Here is a 19,830-nt window from a genome sequence, read left to right as displayed (position 1 = left end):
CCAACACACAGGCAAGGCGGTGTGTTGAAAATTTAACGAGCTGGGGGGCGGGGTGGGGGGTCACTGCCAAGTGCAAATGCTCTCTGGGATACCGGCAAGGCTGTGCTGTGGGGGCTCACGGACCGAGGTGTGGGACATGGACACAGGCCGCCCCACGGGCCACACAGAGCTGGGGCCCAGGGCCCAGCCTTCCCCACTGGGGGGTCCCACCAGCCGGGGCCAGCGGAGTGTCCCGCACAGGTGCCACGACCTGGCTCAGAGGACATTCAGGAAAGCTGTCTTCACCCTGGAAGGCCCAGGAGAAGAAAGGGGACCCACATCCTCCACCCCTGTGTTTAAATGTTTTTATGTTTATTTTTTTGAGAGAGGGAGACACAGAAGCCGAAGCAGGCTCCAGGCTCTGAGCTGTGAGCACAGAGCCCGCCACAGGGCTCGAACTCATGAACCGTGAGATCATGACCTGAGCCGAAGCCAGACGCTCAACCGACTGAGGCCCCCAAGCGCCCCTAGTCTGCCTCATGTTTAAATGGAACCCTCGGGAGTTAAGAGAAACAGGACGGGAGAGGAGTAAAGCCGCTCGTGAGATTTCTGGCGATGCCCCTGACGCTACAATGCCGAAACTTCTGTTTGCTTAAAAACAAGTGGTTGTCATGTAAACGTGTCAGAGCGTGCGGCAGGATCCAGGGCGTGGGGACGTAGCATCACAGCGCCACGGCCGTGGTCCCCGCGTGCCTGGGTCACACTGCCTAACATGTTCCGCGGGAGGACCGCAACGTAAAAGCTTTTCAAGACAAATAAGCCAGCTCCAGCCAGGGGTGGAGCTCAGTTACCTGCACCTTAGACGATGCTTCGTTCCTCCATCTCCGCCCACCCAGGCCACACGGGCACGGCCGGGAAACAACCAGCCGGCGTGCTGTCCCCTCGGCCGGTGCGGACTGAGGTCAGACTCACTCTGCGGGTGGCTGTCGGTGGATGCATCACCGCTCCCGCTCAGGCCCCATCTCCGATTACAGCCACGCCACCACCCTTGAAATCACTTGCAACAATCGACAGAAAATACCGAAAGCAAAGCCAGGTGCCCGCTCTGTGATGATAGACACACGATTCTAAAGGCGAGCCGGCTTTGAAAGTACATACTGCACCCCCTGATCTCCACGTTAAATACTTCGCTCCTGCAGTGGCTGTGAGGTGACGCCCCGGGCCAGCTGGGGGCGCCCTGTCACAGTGACCCAGCCCTGCAGTCCCCCTCTGTCCCTGCTGTGTGCTGCTGGGCCAGGAGCACACCCTCTCTGAGCCTGGGTCCTCATCTGCGGTCAGACCAAAGGTACAGCCTCCAGGTAGCGGTTCAGTGACCTCCCGGGTGGCCGTGCCGGACACAGGCCTGGCCATCTTGCCTAGGATGGGGCTGCGGTCTCTGCGGTGGACACCAGGAGCCGGGGCACCCCGGGCAGAGCGGTCGCGTCCCCAGGCGCACGCAGTGCTGCGACTTACCGCATCGGTTCTCGTCCTCCCCGCTGGGGCAGTGCAGGACCCCGTCACACCAGTGAGCGGGGCTGATGCAGGTTCCCGAGGACCCGCACTCGATCCCGGACACCAAGCACTTGTTCTCCACTTGCAGAGAGACGGGAGGGAGACCCAGTCAGCTGGGGACACCAGGAAAACCTCACGCACCCACTGCGAATGCCAACGTCCGCTCTCCGAGCCCCAAGCGGCAGGAGAGAAGAGCACGTCCCCCCTTTGTCTTTATAAGGAGCGGATGCGTCCTTGACCCCATCATCTACCAAAGGAAACAGGGCTGGCCGTCAGAGGCAGGGGGGGCCCTGGAGCATCACTTCCAGGGGGGCGGGGAGGGGCTCCCAGCCTTGGGCTTGGACAGCACCCCCCGCCTTCCTCAGGTGACCTCTGGATCCGTAAATGCCCTGAGTCCCCTGCCCCGGGTGGACGGAAAGGCCGGGCTGTGGTTAAAGAGCTGCTGCAGGCAAGACCCGCCCCAGCGCGTAGCAGGTGATGCTGCACAGAGATCCAGGGGACAGGTGGCCCCGGGGCGGCAGCTAGCGCCCCAGAGCACCGCGTAAACCCACCGTGGTCAGTACTCCACCAACAGCATGGGATTCCCGCGACCCATGGGGTAGGAGGAAGCGGGAAAGTGACTCCTAACAACGGGGACCGTGAGATTGGAGGAGGAGGATGGGGATTCTGCGTCCCCGTCACCAAACAGAAGCAACGAGCCCCACCCCCGGAGAGCGGGACACCCCACGAGGATGCCCCCCTGCACTTACTGAACTTCCAGAGCAGGACGGCGGCCAGCACGGCTCCCGCCAGGACGGCCCCCAAGGTGAAGGTGATACACAGCACTTTCTTCGCCTCTGGGGAAAGGGGGGTGGGCACACCATGTGGTTACAGAATTTCTTAGAAGGTACACTCTCACATCTCACCACTGCTTGTATAGTACAGCATATCATGCGATAATAACTTTGTTTAAGTTTATTTATGTATTTGGAGAGAGAAAGCCAAGTGGGGGAGGGGCGGAGAGAGAGGGAGAGAGAGGGTCCCAAGCAGGCTCCACACGGTCAGCACAGAGTCCGCTGTGGGACTCGAACCCCCAAACTAGAAGATGGTGACCCGAGCCACAGTCAGATGCCCAACCGACTGAGCCACGCAGGTGCCCCATGATAACTTTTTATCCACTTAAAAATGAGGCTTTTAATTTTAAGAACGCATCCTGGGAGGTCTCAACCTCTTCCGCGCACTCAATTTTATGCGATTTAGGGCACAAAAGCAAAACAGGAAGCCATGATATGAAGTAACATACACTTATGTTAAGCTCTTTTAAAAAAAAGTATCTTCTTAAAATAGTCCCATAAGTGATTAGTGTAAAAAATTGCCCCAAAGAGGGAAAATGCCTTGTTTTAGTAATTACAAGCATAGGAGCACCTGGGTGGCTGAGTCGGTTAACTAACTTCGACTCAGGTCACGATCTCGCGGTTTGTGAGTTCGAGCCCCGCGTCAGGCTCTGTGCTGACAACTCAGAGCCTGAAGTCTGCTTCGGATTCTCTGTCTCCCTCTCTCTGTGCCCCTCCCCTGCTTGCACACTTTCTTTCTCTCTCTCTCAAAAAATAAATATTTAAAAAAATTTTTAAAAAATACAAGCGTAAGATAGCAGTAATAATGTCCCCAAACTATCACCTCCCTGGTGCTGGGGTTCAAGGTAGAATAAATTGTCTTACTCAAGGCAGGTCAGCGAATGGATGCCACAGACCCACAGCGTCCCGTTCGACAGCCACCAGCCACACGTGGCTGTTTGCACTTCAGTTACGTATCATTAGGGGTATTGAACAGTTCCGTAAATTCGAACGCTCAACAGACACGGGGCCGGGGGCTGCTGTACGGAAAGGGCGGGTGTAGAACATTCCCATCACTGCGGAACGTTCCATCGGGCAGTGCTGACATCAGCCTTTTGGTTGGAGGAGGAGCACTGAGCTCACACCTCAGCTACGAATAAAGTCATTTGCAGAGGGTCATCAGCGCTCTCTAGTCAAAACAAAACGAGGGGCCCGTTGCTGGTCAGAGTGTAAGCCAAGGTTCAGAGGGCAGGGCCAGACACGGCACACCCAGTAATTAGTGGCTCCGGGGTGGGGGGTGGGGAGCAGAGGGTAGAGAGGCAGAGGGCAGGGAGGCGGAGAGGGCATTCAACAGACCCTCCGACCCCCTCTGTTTATGGGACACCTGGGTGTCCCGGAGGGTGGGGGAGGCCCGGGGAACCCCACCTGTACACGTCTGTGCTTCTGGAAGTCACCCGGGGCGAGAGTTCAGCTTCGGGAGTCAGGTGGACTAGGGCTGGCCCATCTGTTTGGGCTCAAAGCCACGCCTCTCATCTTGTTATCACGTTCTTAGGAATCACCAGGGAGCCTGCTAACCAGCGTTCCTGGCCTCGATCACCAGGAATTCGGATTCCACTGGGGGCGGGGAGGCATGAATTTGCAATTCTAACAGGCTCACAAGGGAGGCGGAGGCCACTGGTCTGAGGAGAGCCCTGAAGTTACCAGAACTGGGCAGGGCGGAGAGGCAGGGGACGCTCACAGGGGAAATTCCAAATGGCCAGTTTGACCCGTTAGCCAAGGACAGTTTCTCGCTTCGGGGAGCTTCCCTGTATGCTGTTTGATCTAGGATAAAATAACGTGCCCGGTGAGCTAGGCGCTATTAAGTATTCTGAACCTCTCAAGGGGCAGAGGGCAACCTGCCTGCCTCTCACTAGGAGCAGGTGCGCAGCGGGACCCCCGATCCCACCTTCGCTGGACAGGCATCCTGCAGTCAGCGTCTGGTCGGTCCAGACCTGACTCGGGGCTGGTTTGCAACCGTGCTACTATTGGGTTTAATTACAACTCACTGCCCATGCCCCTTCGTCGTTATCGATTCGGTCTGCCGTTGATTCGGCCCTAGCGAGCCCAGGACCAAGCATGTGCATCACTGACTGTTGGCCTCGATTCCTCCAAAACCCAGTCTTTAAGCAGTGCACGCACTGGGACGCAGCGTGAAACATTTAGGACCGTTGCTACAGCAAAGAGATGCATTATGTCCCCAAATGGCCCTTGCACTCCCGAATCTGTGCTATTTGAGGGTGCTGAAACTTCCGTTCTTTCCTGTGATGACGGCCAGGCCACTGTACGTTTGTCAAAACCCACAGGACACACAAGGGAAAGACTGTGATCCTAATGTAAAACTATGGACTTTAATGACAATGTATCCATATTGGTTCATCGATTGTAACGAGCGGGGCCCGCTACGGCAAGATGAGGGGACAGACTTGGGGGTAAGAGGGGTAAGAGGGACTGCGCCCTGCTGTTGGGTAAGCCTACAAACTACTCTAAAAAACTGTCTGCTAATTAAAAAAACATTTCCAAGGCCAAACGTTAGACTTATAAAATGTCTGTCGCGTCTATAGAAGTCAATTAAAAAGGTCTTAAAAATAGAAAGGTAGGTTCACTCAGCTCGTTTTGAGTTTAAAGGGCAGTTTTGTAATACAAAGTCACACATGTAGGCTCATGTTCTTCCCTTATAAAGTCACTGATAAGGACGATGCAGATTCCTGTCCAATTGCCTGTCATCACCAGGTTTCCCCCCAGAACAGTGGAAATGTGGGTGTCAGGTGAGTGGGCGCCCCTTGTCTGCCTGCCCTTTCAAGGTGCTGACCTCAAGAGGGGACCCTTGGTTTCTGATCACCACCCCCTTTTTTCTGGGAGGCAGGTACCACTGTCAGGAGTTCCCTAGCCGTCTACACCCTGGCTTCCTTCCAACCACCATGATGAACTAAGACTGGGGCTTCTGGGCGCGGCTCTACTGACATCTTGGCCGGGTCTTCCGTGACGGGGGGCTGTCATGTGCACCACAGGTGTTCAGCAGCATCCGTGGCACCTGCCAGTCACAGCCTCTCCCCAGTTATAATGACCAGGCCCTGCCCAGTGTCCGTGGGGGTCAAAATCAGCCCCGATTAAGAACCACGGTCTCAACCTCCCCAACTACCACCAGAAAGACATCAGTGTAGAGGCGGGCGTTTCCTTGATCCGAGAGGAACCAGTGGAGGGAAAGAGGGAACCGTATAGGAAAAGAGAAGGGGTAACTGAGGAGGAGGAGGACTGAAGGGTAGGAGATGTGGGAATAAAAAGGAGTAGAGGTTGGGGCGCCCGGGGGGCCCAGTCGGTTAAGCATGTGACTTTGGCCCAGGTCACGATCTCATGGCTTGAGTTCGAGCCCCGCGTCGGGCTCTGTGCCGACAGCTTCCGATTCTGTGTCTCCCTCTCTCTCTGCCCCTCCCCCGCTCGCACTCTGTCTCTGTCTCTCAACAATTGGCATTAAAAAAAAAAAGTAGAGGTTGACGAGAGGAGGAAGGAACAAGAACCATCTGCGAAGGGTGGGGGAAGCAGACGGAAGCGTCGGGGCGGAATTAAGGGTGACGGCGCTGGTTGAGGGCTACAGGGGTCCAGAGACGTGCACACAGAGCCTCGAGCAGCACAGGCCACGGGGACTCACTTCTGTGCTTTGCGATGCGCTGCGGGGGCAGGTGGAAATGCACTTTGTTGCTAATCTTTGACCGTACAAGCTGTGTGCACATGGTGCTTGCAAAACAAAAACCCCGTCGACAAAAATGCGAATTGTTGCGTCACTAATACCCGTACTCGTTTACCTGGTCTACCCCTGCTCTGCTGTGTCCACGGGATCCTTTTTTTATTTTACTTTATTTTTTTTTTAAATGTGTACTTTAAAAAAATGTTTTAAGGTTTAGCTTATTTTTGAGATTTATATATATATGTATAGAGAGAGACAGAATGTGAGCAGGGGAGGGGCAGAGAGAGAGGGAGGCACAGAATCCGAAGCAGCCTCCAGGCTCCGAGCTGTCAGCACAGAGCCCGACGCGGGGCTCGAACCCACGAACCACGAGATCGTGACCTGAGTCGAAGTCGGACGCTTAACCGACGGAGCCATCCAGGTGCCCCATGTGTTTATTTATTTCGAGACAGAGAGGGTGTGTGAGCAGGGGAGGGGCAGAGAAAGAGGGAGAGAGAGAGAGAGGGAATCCCAAGCAGGCTCCGCGTTCGATCCCATAAACTGTGAGATCAGGACCTGAGCCCAAATCAGAGTCGGCCGGTTAACAGACTGAGCCACCCAGCACCCCGCCCCCGCCCCCCGCCCCCCCTCCACGAGATCGTTAAAGCCACGAGATACGAGACAACCACACCAGCCACCTCGTTCGCTGAGCACAAAGGCCTTGTCCCGCATCTCAAACACAACTCGCTGTTCCAGGGAACCACACCACAAAGACAGGGTGGGTGGTGACTCCCGTGGCCTAGCTCACCATTCCTTCCGCAAGACCCAGCGACAGGCCCCGCAGGCAAGAGCAGGACAGGGAGGCCCTGCGTGGGGACAAGGCTGCGACAGGAGGGTTAAGGAAAGTGAAGAGAGGGCTTTGCAGCGGGCTGAGGCTGAGGCGAGAAGGGCAGGGACAGCGAGGGAGAGGGGAGCCCCGGCAGACAGAGGACGGTGAGCGACAGAGCCACCGGAGAAGACAGGCCCCAGCGCCTGGACTGTTGTAGGAAGTAGATGCAAAGGGGTCCTACTTGAGGTGCACACTGTCCCCGACGGGGACTTGGGCTGCGTGTGGCTGCTGGGCGTGGAAGTATGCGTCAGCACCCTCGGCGCGTACTGGGGCACCGCGGGCGGGTAGTAGGGAGCCGGATACACCGAGTAGGCGCTGGGGACCACGGCGGGCCGCGGGGGGTACAGGCCTTCAGGCTGGTATCCATGGTTTTCGTAGAAAGGTCCGACACCTGGCGGGGGCCCCTGAACAATGAAGAAGAAGATGAATCACATAAAACCCCAATTGCCCTAAAGGTTACACGCCAACCCGCGTCCTCAGACAAGGTACTGATAAGGCTGCTGCAGACTCCCGTCGGGCCGAACACGGAACTTACCTGCAGTAAGAGCTAGCCAGAACTTCCAGCTAGTTGTCAACGGTTTTTGTATTTGCTCACTAGTCATTTTTTGAAGTAAAGAGCGAGTAACGGTCAACGCTGCAATTTAGTGAAGAATAAAATGTAAATTAAAGAAAAAACGTGCAGGAGTCTGGGAGTGGGTCAATACCCAAACCCAGGGACGGAGATTCTCAGGGGAACAGTACCGGCTGTATCTGAGCGGCAGCCAGGCACCTGCATTCACGACCTCCTGGAAGCAGGACCCCCCGACGATGGTGCAGGGATGACTGACGGATGCGCCCATTTTGCAGAGACGAACGTGAACGATGGAGGCTAAGAAATTTACCTAAGGGTCCACATTATACATGCTATTCTAAAAGTTCTTTTTCTATCTCCTCGTCTCTTACAGAGACGTGTCGCCGTTTACTAACGGACATTTAAATAGCTTGTGGATGGGGGCTGTGGGCACGCACGTCCGCAGGGAGCCTGAGGGGTTCTGTCGCCCTGAGGGCAACCGCTGGGTCTCAGCGCACAGGGTGTGCAAGCGGCTGCCCCAGCCCGAGCTTTTTTTCCGGCTCCCTCCATCTTCTCCAAATGCCCTTCTCTTCTCCCTCTGCCTAAACGCCGCCTTCTCCCGGCTGCCCCTTCAAGACCCCGCCTGGACCCCCACCGTGTCCTCTGTATCCGTCCTCCTTAATCGGCCACCGGCTGGGCCACGCTGGGAGGCCACGTGTGCCCCCCTAGCCTTCTTCCCACTCATTCATTTCTTCCGTTCTTGTGGACCATGGTCTCCGACAGGACTGGTATTCCGAGCAGAGGAGGCACCACACTTAGCATTTTAAGCGGGGCCTCCAGGGAAGCGAGATTATACAGCAATGCACCAAAGGCGGGCTCTCAGGGTTCACCTCTGCTTAATAACTCACTGACGCTCTCCTTCAGAAGTTCAAAGACTGTAACTCTGAACCAGAGCAGTGCACAGAAAGGGAAACAGTGTAATCTCTAATCTAAATGGGGCACCAGAGGCAAAAAAAAAAAAAAAAAGCACACGTGTTTGGTCTCTATCGGAAGCATCTAAGAACATGCTGTCCCACCCAGGGAAGGTTGTAGCAGGCACAGTGGCCTGTCCCCGCAGAGTCTTGTGCAGCGGATAGGAAGTTTTAAATGGATCCAGTGACAGTAGCTACCAGCAATGGCTAAAGGGGAAAAAGCGTAAAGATCTATTCTCCAGATAGAAGATACGGGAAATGTCTGTTATGACACACAACTGCCCTGAACGCGTGCATTCCCAGGTATAAGATAAATCACTGAGACTTGGGCGGATCCTGAGAAACTTAACAGAAACCCATGGGGGAGGGGAAGGAAAAAAAAAAGAGGTTAGAGTGGGAGAGAGCCAAAGCATAAGAGACTCTTAAGAACTGAGAACAAACTGAGGGTTGATGGGGGTGGGAGGGAGAGGTGGGTGGGGGATGGGTAGTGAGGAGGGCACCTGGGTGTTGTATGGAAACCAATCTGACAATAAAGTTCATATATTGAGAAAAAAAGATAAATCAGTGAGAGATAATGGGGACCAAGGATAAGGACACTGCATTAGTCTCCAGAGTTGCTGGCAGTGGGGGCGTCCAGAGAGAGGGATGGTCAGCCCAGTGGTCCATTCGGTCACAGCCTCCCCCGGGTCATCAGGACACGCGGCTGCACAGGGGTCTGCTGTCCTTCCCTGGGACTGCCTCCCTCCGGGCACCCTCCTGCCCCTTTTCCTTCCACACATCCTATCCTGAAACCCACCCGCAGGGCAGGAAAAGAAGTGGCCCCAGTGAGCAGTGCACATACCCCACAACCGCCCCACAGCTCTGGGGCGCTCTCAAGGGGTGCAGCTGCTGTGTCCGCACTCCCGCCCAGCCTCACCGAGAGAAGGCCCAACCAGCATCCATGGAGCACATGCATTCCCTGCGGCCAGCTCTTAAAATGCTGCCCAGCACACACCTCAGAAAATAACAGCAGGAATTAAGGGCACGAAGAAAAGGCTGGGGAGGTAATTATTAACCACTTACTGAGTTTAAAGCCATCCTGAGTTTATCAGCAGCATCAGGTAATGGTAGAGATCCGGAACGTTCAAGACGACCTAGAAGACAGAATGATAAGACTGTGGTACTTCCATACCGGTGAGTTTTTAGGAGGCCCATGGGGAAAGAACCAGAAGGCTTTCTAGGTGAGAGTTAGCTCCGGAAGAAACAGAAGTTCTACCCGTTCACCTTGGCCCTCACCTTCACCCGCCTCTTCCCCGCGCACAGGCGGAAGGAGCCTGGTGCTTGCCTGCTTTAGGGTCCAAGGCCAGCGACGCTTAACACGGCTCTGGCCAGACATCCCCAGGCTGCCTCTTGCAACAGAGGATCCCGGCAATAGAAGCAGGCACGAGGTGCCTCTCAGACCCTCAAGTTCAGGCGAGGTTAACGGGGGGGCAGAGACCTGGGGTCAGCTCGTGGCGATACCCCTTCCTGGAGGTATCACTGCATCAGCGCCTGAACCTCTCTGAATCTGGCACAGAAATGGATATGGAGTCGGGCACGGTCCCGTTCCGGTGAGGATTTTTTTTTCTTTTTTAACGTTTACTTATTTTGGAGAGAGAGACAGAGACAGAGTGTGAGCGGGGGAGGGGCAGAGAGAAAGGGAGACAGAATCTGGAACGGCGGTCAGCACAGAGCCCGACGCGGGGCTCGAACTCACAAACCGCGAGATCGTGACCTGAGCGGAAGTCGGACTGAGCCACCCAGGCGCCCCCCCCCGCCCCCCCCAGTGAGGATTTCATGAGGGGGCCCAAGCAAGCGACAGCTGGCCAAGAGAGGCTCCCTCCCTCGCTCCTGCTGAGCGCCCATGGGGACGGGGTGGGGGTTGGGGAGGTAGGTGTCCCCCGGAGAGCACGTGGTCCCGAACTTAGTACCCGAGGGAGGTCACACCGGACTTTCCAAATAAGCCATGTGGAATCTCCCACTTCTTAATAAACACACGTAAAAAACCCTCCGTAAAACACGTCCACACGTGCCCATTACACCACCTACTACCCCGAATCCAAAAAATACACTTCGGAACTGACCATTTTGATCGTTTCTGAGGTTGGCGGTAATGAAAAGAAGGCGCTTTTGTTTGCAGAGGTTTGTGAACAGTTGTGACAGCAATTTCTGGAAACACCATCCACACGGGATGCGTTATAGTAAAGCCCCCATTCGGCCATCACTCCCTCCCTCTTGTGGGCACAGGAAGGGCTGCCCTGGGCCCCTCCCTGCTGTCTCGGAATGGCCAAAGAACACTGCAAGAAATGGCCCTCCAAGCCCTCCACCCACGAGACCGTGCTCCCAGTGAGAAAGTTCTGGCCTTCACACGGCCTGTAAAGTGCCTGGCACACAGCAGGTGCTCAAACGGCGGCCGGCAGCACAGTGCAGTGGGTGAGCCCGTCCCCTCCGGGACCTGGGACCTGGGGCAGGTCAGCTAACGTTCCCATGCCCCAGCGTCCTCATCCACAAAAGGAGATCAGAGCAGCCCCCACTACCGGGTTGATGAGCTGTGAAATGAGTGGATACCGATGTAGCCCTCGGTGTCTGCAAAAGGTCAGAGATGCAGACATTTCTGTTAAATAAAAGTGATTATAAAGCTGACAGATGTTGCCGCTGGGGGGCTGGGGGGCTGGGGACTGAGAGGAGGCATTTGCAGACTTGCCTTGGGTACTTCTCCCCAACGGCCAAGTCCGCCCGCCCCGAAACCCCAGGGGAGCGAGATGCGACACTCCGGCCCACGATCATCACTGGACTCGTCAAACTCAAAACGCACGTTAACTTGCTGTAAATGAAAATGTGAGGGTGGCTTTGTAATCTTGGGAAACCTCCCTGAGCGGGTCACGATAAACAGGCACCACGTCATTTCTTTACTGTTCACATAGAGCCAAAATACACGCGTGAGTCCACAGGGATAGCTGTGGGATTTTTTCACTTTAAAAAATCAAAAGGGGGCAACGCTGTTCTAGATACGGGGAAAGAAACCTGAGCAGTATACACTTGGGAGGGTCCCCATGGAAGCCTCTACATGGTGTGATGATCACATATTAAAACACCTGTCCAGGGCGCCTGGGTGGCTCAGTTGGTTAAGTGACTTTCGATTTCGGCTCAGGTCATGATCTCACAACTCGTGAGTCAGAGCCCCGAGTTGGGCTCTGTATTGTCAGCTCAGAGCCTGCTTGGGATTCTCTCTCTCCCTCTCTCTCGGACTCTCTCTCTCTCTCTCTCTCTGGCTCTTTCTCAAAATAAATAAGTAAACTTAAAAAAAAAAAATCCACCTGTCCTACGTGTGCCCCTTGAAGAACAAGGGCTCTAAAACCCAACACATACAGTGTCTCCCGCTCCCCTCTGGTCCAAGTTGGGGGAAAAAAATCACAGCACATCCCCAAGGTTACTTTGCGAAGCCCTCTGCCCAAGCAAACATTCTCAGCCCTCTGGTTTCCGGCTCCCCGCGCCTCTGAGCTGTCTCACCGGTTATAGGTTTGGGTGAAGTTTCAGGAAATGAAAATCTGATCCCTCTGGCGTCTTTCCCGGTTTGAGAGCCCTCTGAAAGGAATGATCACTCAACGCTCGAAATCCATGCTCCTTGTTCATTCGAGATCCCTAACAGAGAGAGACGAGGAAGCCAGGGAAGGAAGGAGCCCAGGCGGCCACAGCCATGAATGATCCCGTAAAAGCCACAGGACCCAGAAGTCACGACAGGATAATCCTATCTCATCCAGAGATCCCACGAGCCACACAACCTTAGAACCAGAAACACCCGGTGCGCCCAGATCAGCCTCCCCGGACTTTGGAACAGAAGACAGGAGTCACACTGCCTGTACTTTTCTCTGGCTGAAAAGAAAGGAAGGGGCAGGGTCTCACTCTGGAACTGGATCTCTAAGAAGCCCCGCCCGGGAGGCCACACGGGGTCGGGTTCATCTTCAAAACCGGCACGTGTAGAAATAAGGTTACGTGTCACAAAAACACACAACAAACCAAAACAAACACAAACCCCTACGCATTTCCACAGCCAAGCAAAGCTCTTCAACTGGTTTTTGAGCCGAGCAGACAGCCTAGATGGGGAGAGACGTGGTTTCTCAAACATCCTTTCCTATCATTTAAAGGACACAGATGCTTGTCCTCGATTCCGGAAACCCAGCCATAACGAAGCACTTTTCTCTTTAAGTGACAAAAGAGCAGATGTGTGACCAAGCTCCTAGCCCCTCCTTGTCCTCGGCCAGCTCCCCACGCCGGCACCGAAAGGTCCACTTGAGTCACACAACACGACACGGTGGTTTCGGTCACTCGGGGCTCTCTTTGCAGAGAGCTGGGTCACCCCGAGCACCTGCCCGGCCACTGCTCGGCAGGACCGTGCCGTGGAGTCCTGCCTGCACCCCGTGACATGACGAAGCTATTTCCAAGCGATAAATTTCTTCTTTGGAAATCTCAGAAAGCATTTGCTTTCTGAGGCCCCCCTTCCTTGACCCCTGTACCCCTTTCTTCAAACTTCGAAGCGAGCAGTACTGACAGACACTCCTTATCCAATGAACAAATGATCAAGGACAGCCCCTTTATGCCTCAACCACTGCGTCAAATCACAATTGCCGTTATAGGGCACCTGGGTGGCTCAGTCGGTTAAGCGTCCAACTCTTGGTTTTGGCTCAGGTCCTGACCTCGCGGTTCGCGAGTTCGAGCCCTGCATCTGACAGCGCAGAACCTGTTTGGGATTCTCTCTCTCTCTCTCTCTCTCTCTCTCTCTGCCTCTTCCCTGCTCATGCTCTCTCTCTCTCAAAATAAATAAATAAACTTAAAAAAATGTTTAACCCCCCCTCCCCAAATCCAAAGCGCTGTTAGGTGCAAATTATCGGACAGTGGTGGGTTTAAGAAGCAAGTCAACATGAACGAGTATAAGACAATCGGACAAAAGGCCTACGTGGTGATTCACACAGGAACAGTGCAGGCACACAGAGGCAGAGTCATCACCTCAGGAGAGGTTCTGCCCGCATCCTCCAAGTTTCTTTTTCTATGAATGCCTCATTGTCCCGGTTGAGATTACAAACTTTTTAGGGCAGGAATTGGGTCGGGTCCCTTTTTTTCTTTCTGTCTTTTTTCTTACAGCTAAGCTTTGTTAGCTTACTAGCATACAAGAAAGCGTTCCGATAGTTCTTGAGTTCCAGAGGCCAAAGGAGTAAGACGGAATCTGAGGGACAGCGCAAACCGGAAAGTCTGCACCTGGACAAAACCAGCCTCCAAGGTGAGGACGTGGGGGACCTCACGGGCCCAGGTGCACAAGACTGAGTGCACACCTAATGTGACAGGCCGGCTGGGGAGGCGTCCGGGTCCCTGCAGGAGAGAGGAGTCCCGAGACGTGCAAAGGCCCCGGCTAGGGTTGAAGACCTTGCCCAAGTCTATCTGTGGAATGGGATAATAAAGTAATAGGGTTGTTTCGAGGACCAAGTGTGTCCATTTCCAACACCGTGGCCAACACACGCTAGGCACTGAACAATCACATCGTGACAGCAGCTAAGATTTGCTTGCCTGTAGCGAAGGGACTGTCATGTGCGAGAGACATTCAGTTTAGTCTGTGTAAATCCAAAGGACGCAGCCAGAATCAAAGCGGTCAGCGGTATCAGAAAGGCAGGTGTAACCCAATCCCGGGAAACCAAATTTCCAACAGTGAGGAAGTTTAAATAGTCAACTAGTTGCCTTGGAGAGAACAGAGTTCCTCAAATGGAAGCATGTTTGATCTGAGACTGGCAGGTGGGCTCTCCACGTGTATTGGTCCAAGCGTATTCTAGAAGGGTGCTGAGCTTTGACTGGGGGGGCCAGGGACGATGAACTCTTATTGCCTGAGGTCAGACACCCGAAGAATGACCCAGCACCCCTGGAAAACAGGCCCCACGTCCCCGGAGTTCAGATCAAGGGTTGAAATGAGCTCAGGTGTGGGGTCCTGCCAGGACGGCCCCTCGCAGAGCAGTGACCTGGAGGGACTCCGATGCTGGGTCTCCTGCCTCGTACACCAATCAGTGGTCGTGAGGCCCAGGCCACGTCTCCTTCCAGCTCAGCTCTCGCTTGACGAGATTTCTCTGTCGAATGTCCGCTGGACGCCGCGGCCTCCTGCCGGTTTCCCCTGAGCCCCCAATCTCTCCTGCCATCGCAAAGCTTCCAGAATGCCGCTACGACACGTGGTGCCCTTCAAACGTCCTGTGCTCCCTTACCACACCCCTGCACCCTCATACAGCGGGGACGCCCACGGCTGAGCTCCATCCACACCAACAAAATGCCCTGAGTTTCTACCCAGCAAGCCCTGTCCTCCTCCTCCTGGACTCGCCTCTACGAGCATGTCTTTGGGCCACCTTCCCTCTTCAAAGTTCACACCGTTCACAGTCCACATGACTGCCCGCACTCCCACCTGAAAATCGGCGTCTGCCTTTCTCCCCCGATGCCTCTAAGGCTGCCCGTGACCGTGGCATTTCCATACGTGCTGGTGCCTCTGCTCCCAACCACCATGCAGTGGCCGGCCGGGACAGACAGACTCCCTGGCCGGCTCTTCTCCTTCCTGACGGCCAGCTTTGCCCCTACGGCGTCCCCCTCAAACTGCCTGTATGACCAGCCAAGCCCTTTGCTACTCCCCAGGATTCCTCATGTACTTGAGGCCAGGGTGGCCCAGAGCACAGAGGGCCCACTACCCAGGCCCTCTACCCCTGGCCCACTACCCCTGGAGGCGTACAAGCCGGGGCTCCCCGAGATGGCCCGAGATGGTGCTGGTCCCCAGCACCAAACCAGGATGGGACTCACGGTGCTTTCCCAACTCAGGTCTCAGCGCTCAGGTATGTGATGCCCTCACACCCCATCCGCAGAGGCCACCAACTCATCCTGGGAGGACCCAATGTCAGCAGGTCCCTGCAGGTGCCCCGGAAAGGTGGGGCGGGGAGGGCGAGCAAAGGCCGAGCAGCTGTGAGAAGCAGGATGACCCCGGGAGATCCAGAGCAGCAGAGAAAACAGAACTGGAAAAGCACTCAGACCCCGAGAGCCTCTCCAGACGCCCTTCACCTCCTTCATCAGAGGCCGGCTTCCAACCTGTACGTAACCGAACTGGTCACCACTAACTTCGACCCTGCCAATTTTCCTATTATCAAGGCTTAGACCTGCCCCTGGCCCCCAAGCCCTGGGATTTTCTGGAGAGCTTAGGAAAGTATATTCCCAAGCTCCGCCCCACTGTCAGTCTGATACAGCGACTGGAACCAGGACAATTACCTCGATCTCATTAGGAAGCTCTCCCAGGACCCCTGCCACAGGTTTGGGTGGAAAAGAGTGAGCCACCGGCCTGGGCTCCTGCTGTGCACTTCTGGGTAGGCCCCCAGGTATCTGGGCTTCCTTGTCTACTGCACATGTTCGCCTGAGTCTTGTCCCTCAATGTCCCAATAGCCAGGGAGTTCAGCTCTCCCCGCGGAGGAGTCCTGCACACGTCTGCCTGGATTATTCTGGAAGATTCAGCACCGAGTCCAGGTGGGGCTGTGGGCAGGTGCTCCAGTATTAGGATAGGGGGAACGAGCCTGGCCCCCAAGCAAGTCCCTTCCGCGTGAGGTTTCCCTGGGCCCCGCTCTCAGCACCCTGAGCCCTTGTCCACACGGTTTCTATGACACTCCCATCTTCTAGAGGAAGGAAAGGCAGCTGCACTACCTGTCAGAGCCCTAAGGAGCCAGACAGCCTGGCTTCTTCCCCAGGTCTTCCCAGGGGTTATGGGACCCGGAGCAAGTATCTCACCTCTCTGCCTCAGTTTCCCCATAATTAAGTACGCTACAAAGAGTTTGGAATGACACCTGGCTGGAAGACAGTGCCTCATCCAGGTTTGCCGTTATTATTATAACACCAGTGCGGCCCCGTTTTCTCCTGCAATTCCGGGGACTGAGCCCAGGGCAGAGCCAGCCACGGGTGCGAGGCCCGAGCTCCAAGCAGCGTCCGGGACTCTGGCAACAACACAGCCTTGTTAGGAGAAGCCTGACCTTGTGAATGTTGAAGGGAAAAGTGGCTTGGCCTGACTCATCCAAGCCAAGAACAAAGGCCACACTGCTCCCGGGTTGATATTTAAAAACAAAAAACAAAAACAGAGGAAGGAGTTGAATGACTGATCTCCAGGCAGAGGGTCTCCACTGCGGGAACGCCCCCCACTCCCCAACTCTTGGGCTGAGCGTTTGCTTGCTTGGCCATGCCCTTTCCTGGTAACCCCAACCCCCAGTAAGGCCTGCCGTGGTGGAGGGAGGCAGGCAGGCCTCACCTCTGGAAACGCTGAGAAAAGGAAGCCAGCGACTTCCTGGGGGCTCCCCCCCACCCGACCTGGCCCACCAGGTCCCTTTGCCTCACCCAGCAGCGGCAGCCTGAGAGCCCGCGTCCCCAGGTTCCTGGGCCTGGGTAATCTTTGTCCCCGTTCCCAGCCCCTACCGGCCTTCAGGGGAGGCTGGCACCGGCCTTACTTCCGGGAGAACCTCCCCCCACCTCCCAGGCTAAGTCAACAACCCGCACTTCAGGGTTCCTGAACACCTTAAAACTCCCTCCGGGCGGCCTTTGTAAGTTTCCATGAGCCTGGTGAGGCTCTGTAGCTGCTAGGCCAGGAGCACAAAGGCCAGCGCCCCCCTGGGTGTGCCCATCTTAGCCCCGGAACTGCTGCGCCAGTTGGAATCTAGGGGTCCGCTGTGTCAGGGCCGAGCCCCTGGTGATGCCTGCCCACCAGGTGGACCTCGGCCTCCCAGCTATCATTTCCCTCCCAAATGAGCCACTAGGATTCCTCTTGACCGTTCCCCGCCTCCCCTGTGGGTTGAAAAGGGATTCGGGCTTTGGGATTCCAGGCCACCTGGCTGTGCCCTTGGGTGGGGGCGACCGCTTCAGCACCGGCTCAGGGCTCTGGGCTGGCAAATGCCCTCTGGGGTGTGGACGCACGAACTTTGGGGCCATAAGGCAATTCTTCCGCAGAGCACGTGGGGCCACGGGCAGGACACCTGTCCACGGCCAGGCCGGTGCGCTGAGCCCCGCAGCCACTGTCCAGGTCCGGGCCTGACGGCGTGCGGTGGACCGGAGCGCCGGGGCGGCCCCGTCCTTGTCCCCGGCAGGGAGCGCGCGTCCGGGGCCAGGAGCGCTCCTCCCGGGCGGCTTCCTGCCGACCCCGGTGCCCGGGCGGCCCGGCTTTGATCCGGGCTGTGGGCCAGTCCCTCCCCGGAACGGCCGGCCGAGCCGTTCGCGCCTCGCCCGGGGGCCCTCCGGGCCCTGTCCCCGCCGTCCCCGCCGCGCCGGCGGTATCGCTCCCGGAATCTACAGCGAGTTTCCAGTTTCTCCCCACCTCGGGAGGGAACCAAGAAGTAGAAGGAGTTCAGGTAACACTTCGGGGCTGCAGAGATTTTCCCGAAACAAAGAAACGGATAGGCGACGCTCCGTCCTCCTCATCCCCCCAAAGGAAAAGGCGCACCCCTGGTCCCCAGCTCCGGGGCCGCAGAAGGCGGGGGGTCCTGGAGCCGGCTCTGGCCGAGGGAACCCACCCCGAGGGACCCCGAGGCACTCTCGGCTCCGACCAAAGAGCCAGGGACGCGGAGCGACGTTCCCGGCTGCGCGAAGCCGGCCCCCTCCGGCCCCCACCGAGGGCGCGCTGCCCGGCCCTGCCCGGGGCGTCCCGCCGGCGGGAGGACGCACCTGCTGCGCCCGCGCTGCTCACACCTGGCCTCACCTCCAGACGCCGCCACCCAGCGCGGGGGGGAGGGGGACGCTTGGGTTGTCCCCTGGCACCCAGATCCTTCTTTTCGCGCCTGGGACCCGCGCCCCAGAGTCCGCCGGGAGACCGGCCGGCGCGCCGCTCACCTGCGGGGCTCCCCGCCCGGCGCTCTCCGCCCCTGGCTCGTCCTCCCCTTCCTCCTCTTCCTCCGCCTCCTCGGCCTCCTGCGGAACTCGCGTCTTCCTCTGCCCGGAGTCCCCGCTTTAATCCCGGGAGGCGGTGTCGGAGCGCCCAGGGCGACACCCCTAAACGCGGTCCCGGGGCACCTCGGGCACCGGGAGGGGACGGGGCGGGGCGGCGGGAGGAGGAGTTTCCTCCCGGGAAAGCCCGGGGCGCTCTCCCGGTCCCCGCCCGCGGGGTGGACCCCTTGGAGCTCCGGCTAGGTCCCCGGAGGGCCGAGGGCGGCGTAGGGCTCTGAGGGGCGCGCCTCCCTCCCCACGTCCCCTGGACCGCCCCCGTTGCGAGCGCTTTGGGGCCCCGAGGTCTCGAGTTTGGGTTAAGGAGGGAACTTCGGGGGGGGGGGCAGTGATTGAGTCCCCGCCGGAGACCCCCCCCCCCGGGAGCTCCTGGACAGAGCGTGTGGCCTCTGTCCCCACGCAAGGACCACCGAGACCCTCTCCAGCCCTCCTGTGCCTGCCTTTGTTTTGCCTTCGGGTCCCAAGTCACCCCCACCTTCCCCTTGTCCCCAGCAGTGGTGAAAGGGCTGCCCAGCATCACGGACAAGGGGTGGGGTGGGGGGGGGGGAGGAAAGCGGGGGAGATAAACCTTCGTCCAGAAGGCAGGCTCTTCCCTGTCCTTAGGAACTCTTTCCAAGTTTGCAATACACAAAACATGGATTGCTTTCTGATAAAGTGGGAGCCGAAGAAAACCTACCTCCTGCCAACTCACTTGACTTCTTGGCGGGGAGCTGGGCTTCCCTAGTAAGTTCTTCCCTTCCCGACCTTTCCTTTGTCTCCCACGCTCACAGCCACCGAGGGGACCATCCCGAATATTCCCCGGCACCCACCCATCTCTCATACTTTACAGGTGTCCGGGTTGTCCCCAGTAGAGGACATTGCCCAGGCGGGGTTGTGAATGACAGATAGGTCGGGTCGGATGGTCTCCTCCTGGCCACTCACTTATCTTGGTTTTGAATGGCGTGTTCAGGGCTGTCCAGAAATGAGCCCATGTTCCAGCAAACCCCCTAGTCCACCTTCACACCAGGTGGCACATGTGTCTCTGTGTTCATCCCTCTTCTGCTGGTTATTCTCGCAACGTCCGTTTCTCCTTCTCTGCACGGCTGCGGGGAATGTTTGTTGGAGTGGACACACCTCCCAGGAGTTGACCATCAGCCTGGGAGCCAACTTGACCTCCACGCTGGAGGTGGCCATGTGGCCAGTCTCGGCTCAGCCGCTCTGTCCCGTTCCCTGCCAGAATTCCTGCTTCAGGGATGAGCTCACGACTGGCTCATGGCCCGTGAGGTGAGGGGCTTAGGGGAGGGGCTTGGGGATTTTCTTCTCAGGGAACGTCCAGAAACCTACTGCCTTGTGCAGTGGAGAAAGTTCCTCCTTCCAAAATGACAGCATAGAGAAGACTAGAA

The 19,830-nt window shown here is 56.9% G+C and overlaps 1 protein-coding gene across 1 annotated transcript in view; it reads right to left on the bottom strand.

Annotated features, from left to right (window-relative positions):
- The window catches only part of TMPRSS2 (transmembrane serine protease 2), a 35,554-nt gene extending 17,102 nt beyond the window's left edge, over window positions 1-18,452 (bottom strand). Inside the window, exons 1-5 of the mRNA XM_042956495.1 lie at window positions 18,338-18,452; window positions 9,515-9,585; window positions 7,113-7,335; window positions 2,280-2,366; window positions 1,492-1,611 (exon numbers count right to left, since the gene is read on the bottom strand). Coding sequence (XP_042812429.1) covers window positions 1,492-1,611; window positions 2,280-2,366; window positions 7,113-7,335; window positions 9,515-9,529 — 445 coding nt within the window. The 5' untranslated portion in view covers window positions 9,530-9,585; window positions 18,338-18,452. The remainder of the gene's footprint in view (window positions 1-1,491; window positions 1,612-2,279; window positions 2,367-7,112; window positions 7,336-9,514; window positions 9,586-18,337) is intronic.
- Window positions 18,453-19,830: the final 1,378 nt, after the last annotated feature.

The sequence above is a fragment of the Panthera tigris genome, chromosome C2 (assembly GCF_018350195.1).
Source record: "Panthera tigris isolate Pti1 chromosome C2, P.tigris_Pti1_mat1.1, whole genome shotgun sequence".
Lineage (NCBI taxonomy): Eukaryota > Metazoa > Chordata > Mammalia > Carnivora > Felidae > Panthera > Panthera tigris.
This window is presented reverse-complemented; position numbering and strand designations above follow the sequence as displayed.